This window comes from Crocodylus porosus, unplaced genomic scaffold (assembly GCF_001723895.1).
Source record: "Crocodylus porosus isolate Cpor-Errol unplaced genomic scaffold, CroPor_comp1, whole genome shotgun sequence".
NCBI classification, from domain to species: Eukaryota; Metazoa; Chordata; order Crocodylia; family Crocodylidae; genus Crocodylus; species Crocodylus porosus.
The window spans coordinates 7,564,545-7,568,108 of NW_017728923.1; the positions used below are offsets into that span (position 1 = coordinate 7,564,545).

Sequence of the window (3,564 nt, forward strand, 5' to 3'; positions counted from 1 at the left end):
CTCTCCTGCCGGCTGCACACCGCGCTGCTGTGGGTCCAACTGCTGCCTGCAGGTCTCACTCCTCCAGGTGCTTCTGGGGCAGGGGCAACTGCTCCCACCCCACTGGCCCAGCTCTTTGAAACTTCTTCCTTGTGGTCCCTCACTGGTCTCCCCTGAGTCAGCTGCGCTACCCCTTTTATCCCCCTCCAGGTGACCCAAGTGACCAATCAGGGGACATGGAGGGTGAGTCTCTGGCACCTCATTGGTGAGGAAAGGGAATCCCAGGCCCTCCGATCATCTTTCAAAACCCCTGGACTAAGTCACTGACAGCTAGCCCCTCACACTATAACAGATACATTTTTGTTAAGATAATTTGTAAAAACAAAAACAGCCTTGTCAGAAAAGACCATAAACTATGGTAAAGAAGAAACAGGCCAGTGTTGAGTAGCACTCTACAGTGGGGAAGGAGAGCAGATAAGAAACCCTCCCTCTTTCTTTCCCAAGGATATAAATCCCAACTAATTGACACTTTCCAAGTCCATAAGAGATCTGGTTTAGTCCAGTTCCAAAAGTTTCAGTGAAACAAAGACATTTTAAATAAAACCAATCAGAGATCATTTATTAGACTATTAGGACCAGCCATCTATAAATACTGGGCACAGGCTGGCAGGCTGGAGGGAAATTTTAGAGACATAAGCAAATTCAAAAAGACCTGCCACCAATATGTTTGCCACCCTCCCCCCACCTCTTAAGTCTCACCATAGGTGAGAATCTAGGTTGTGCTGTCATGGGTAGGCAGATAGACCTTGGGAAAATCCTTGTTTTCATGTTTTAAAGTACAAACAAATAAAAGGTTTGGTAGCCTACCCACAAGGTTATTTTATCTGTAATCTAGATAACAGGTGACAGTAGAAATACTCGAGGTACCCTATCTTGCAGATGCTAGAGCCTGCAGAATTGGCAGTGTTAATCTCTAGGGCTGTGTAGTTAGCTTGCTGGCACACACATTCTTGTCCTGGGCCGGCCAGAATGCTTTGGGCAGTCCTTTGAATCCTTGGTAATGATTCACAACTGCCTTCTGAGGTAGGAGTTTGGGCCCTTGATGAAAGGGATACACTCAGAACTATTAACACTGCTCAGTGAAAGGGGAAAGTTTGTCTGCTGGCTACGGAGGAGATCCTGGAATACTGTAGTCATGGCACCCAGAGTTGTAGTCTCAACCTTTTTGCTCAGATCAAGTTTGAGAAGGATGGGACAAACATCTGAATTCCCAGGGGATGGGACTTGCACAAAGGGTATTGATAGACATGGATACTAAGTTCGGTATCCATGGAATTGGAATTTAATTGCCTTTGGGCTGAAATATAAAAAGTCCCTCATGTTTGATGTAGGAGGTTCAGTGAAGCATAAGCAGTACAGTTAGAATATTCAAACAATCAACAAGTTCTGCTGTGCAAGTTAAAATAGCTTCTAAGTTGTCTGAATCTGGACAGATTGTACTGGGGAATATCAAAATTACCTGACAAATGCCCTGACCAGTCTCCTGCCAACCTCCTGATCCAAAGTCTGGAGGAGGTATTTGAAACAAAGAAGTCAGAATGTCTTTTGTGACATTGGTAAAATTCTCTACTGTTCACTAACCTCATTCTCAGAAATGAGCCTTGCTCCAAGTTATCCCACTGTTAGAATGCAAGCATGGAAACATTTCAGCCTGGACAGAAGTTAGTAAACATTATAAGCAAGTAAGAGTTCACTGTGGAGCGCCATAGCATGTCACAGAACTGACTCCATAATTACAACTTTCACTGAAAACAAACCTGTTGTTTCTAGCATTGTGATGGTCAAATAAGTTTTAGAAACACGTGATTGTCACTAATGCAGATAGGTGTGCTTGTATCTGCAGAGAGTCTGATCTAATAGCTCTAAACAGTATCCCCTGCACACCCTGGACATGGATGGCTTTGAATAGATCTACCTTACCTCATGGCACTGGTGCCTCCTGCACTAGATTTCTGATGATGAACAAGTCATTGCACTTTGTGTTTTAGTGTTTGATATTAGGATTTGGGTTGTGTTGGGGGTACTTTGCAGCTCATTGAGAAATGGGGTTCATATGCTCAGCACTCATTATAGGTGGGCAAAACATTTTTGTCAAATAGTAAGTCAACAAAAATGGAGCTTCAAGGGAAGACAAAATATCTATGAATTCAGATTTAATTTGGAAAATAGTTTAAAGCAAAAATGGGAAATACAATTTGGAAAACAATTTTTGGCATTTTCAAAATACAGCTTCTCAATTTCTCTTTTCAAAAAGCATGTTTTGGTTTAAAATGATCAATATTTAAAAGTATTAAAAGGATTAATAACCCTAAAAAATGAAATAAAATGTTTCTGTTTGCACAAACAAAATGTCTGGGGAAATCTCAAAACAGCTTGTTTTATTTTTCCATTTTTTTCCACAAAACCTGAAAAACTCCATTTTGGTTCAACTTGAACTAGATTTTTTCCTTATTTTCCACCCAGCTCTAAGTATAGGTTATCAGGTTAGTGTGCTGTCTTTAGTGAGAGTGGCTTCTGTCCCAACAAGCTCAGTCTACCCAGATCAGAGGGACATGGGCTGGGAGCTAGGGAGCAGTGCAATCCCTAAAGAAGAGTGGGAAATGAGGGCCTCCATGGTTTACTTGCTGCTCTCCTGTTCCTGCTCACGGACTGATTTTCTTTTCCAAGGGGTTGACTCAGAGACTCCCAAATTTGTCCCCCTGCAGTCCCTTCATTGCTTCACCCTAAGCCAGCACGCACTAGCATCAACTGACCCTGATGCTGCTGTCTCTGTCCCCACCCAGTTCAGAACCATCTAACCCTCTCAGATTCCCCGGCTGCTCACCGAGGCACAGGCCCCTGCATGAGCCTCAACTGGTGTGGTGCTTAGTCATGTCTCATCTTGTCTTAAGAGGCAGTCCAGATCCTGGGGAGACTTCTCTTCTGAGCTCCACCGCTGAGCACCGGCGGGAGGGGGGAGAGATGCAAAGCAAGGCTGCTCTGGCCACCCAGCGTGGGCCAGATCCCAGCAGGTGTAGGTCGGTGCTCCGCCTGCAGATGGAGGCGCTGGCCCCGTGTCTGCAGGCTGCATGCAGAATGCCTCAGTGCCAGCAGGCGACGGCACCAGCCTGCCCTTCCCAGCCCTCCAGCAGGGGAGTTTCAACGACGGGACTCAATTGGGGGCTGGTCCTTGCCTTCTCCCGGCGCGTGGCACGTAGGAGGAGCCCTGTGCTGGGCTGGCATCTTAGGTTACCGCAGCTGGAGGCTACCTGTGGGGGCACCAGGCAGCCGCGGCCCTCCCTCAGGCGCCCTGCGGCTGCTTGGTGCGGGCTGCTTGGGGCCGCGCCCTGCAGGGTGCCGGCGCTTAGTCGCCGCGACGGCAGCAGGCCGGGCACTCGCTTGACTCCAGGCTCCGGCGCCTTGAGGACGCCCGGCCAGGGCGGCAAAGCCCGAGGGCGGGAGCACCCACCCGAAGGTCTTTCCCAGGCTTTGGGGGCCGCGGCAGCGATGAGCTCACCGCGCTGCGGCGGCTGCTGAGCGCGGGGC

General features: G+C 47.9%; 1 protein-coding gene across 1 annotated transcript in view; it reads left to right on the plus strand.

The window, feature by feature from the left end:
* The first annotated feature begins 1,286 nt into the window (after positions 1-1,286).
* ARHGDIG (Rho GDP dissociation inhibitor gamma) overlaps positions 1,287-3,564 on the plus strand; it is a 44,711-nt gene continuing 42,433 nt past the window's right edge. Inside the window, exons 1-2 of the mRNA XM_019540161.1 lie at positions 1,287-1,302; positions 2,967-3,056. Coding sequence (XP_019395706.1) covers positions 1,287-1,302; positions 2,967-3,056 — 106 coding nt within the window. The remainder of the gene's footprint in view (positions 1,303-2,966; positions 3,057-3,564) is intronic.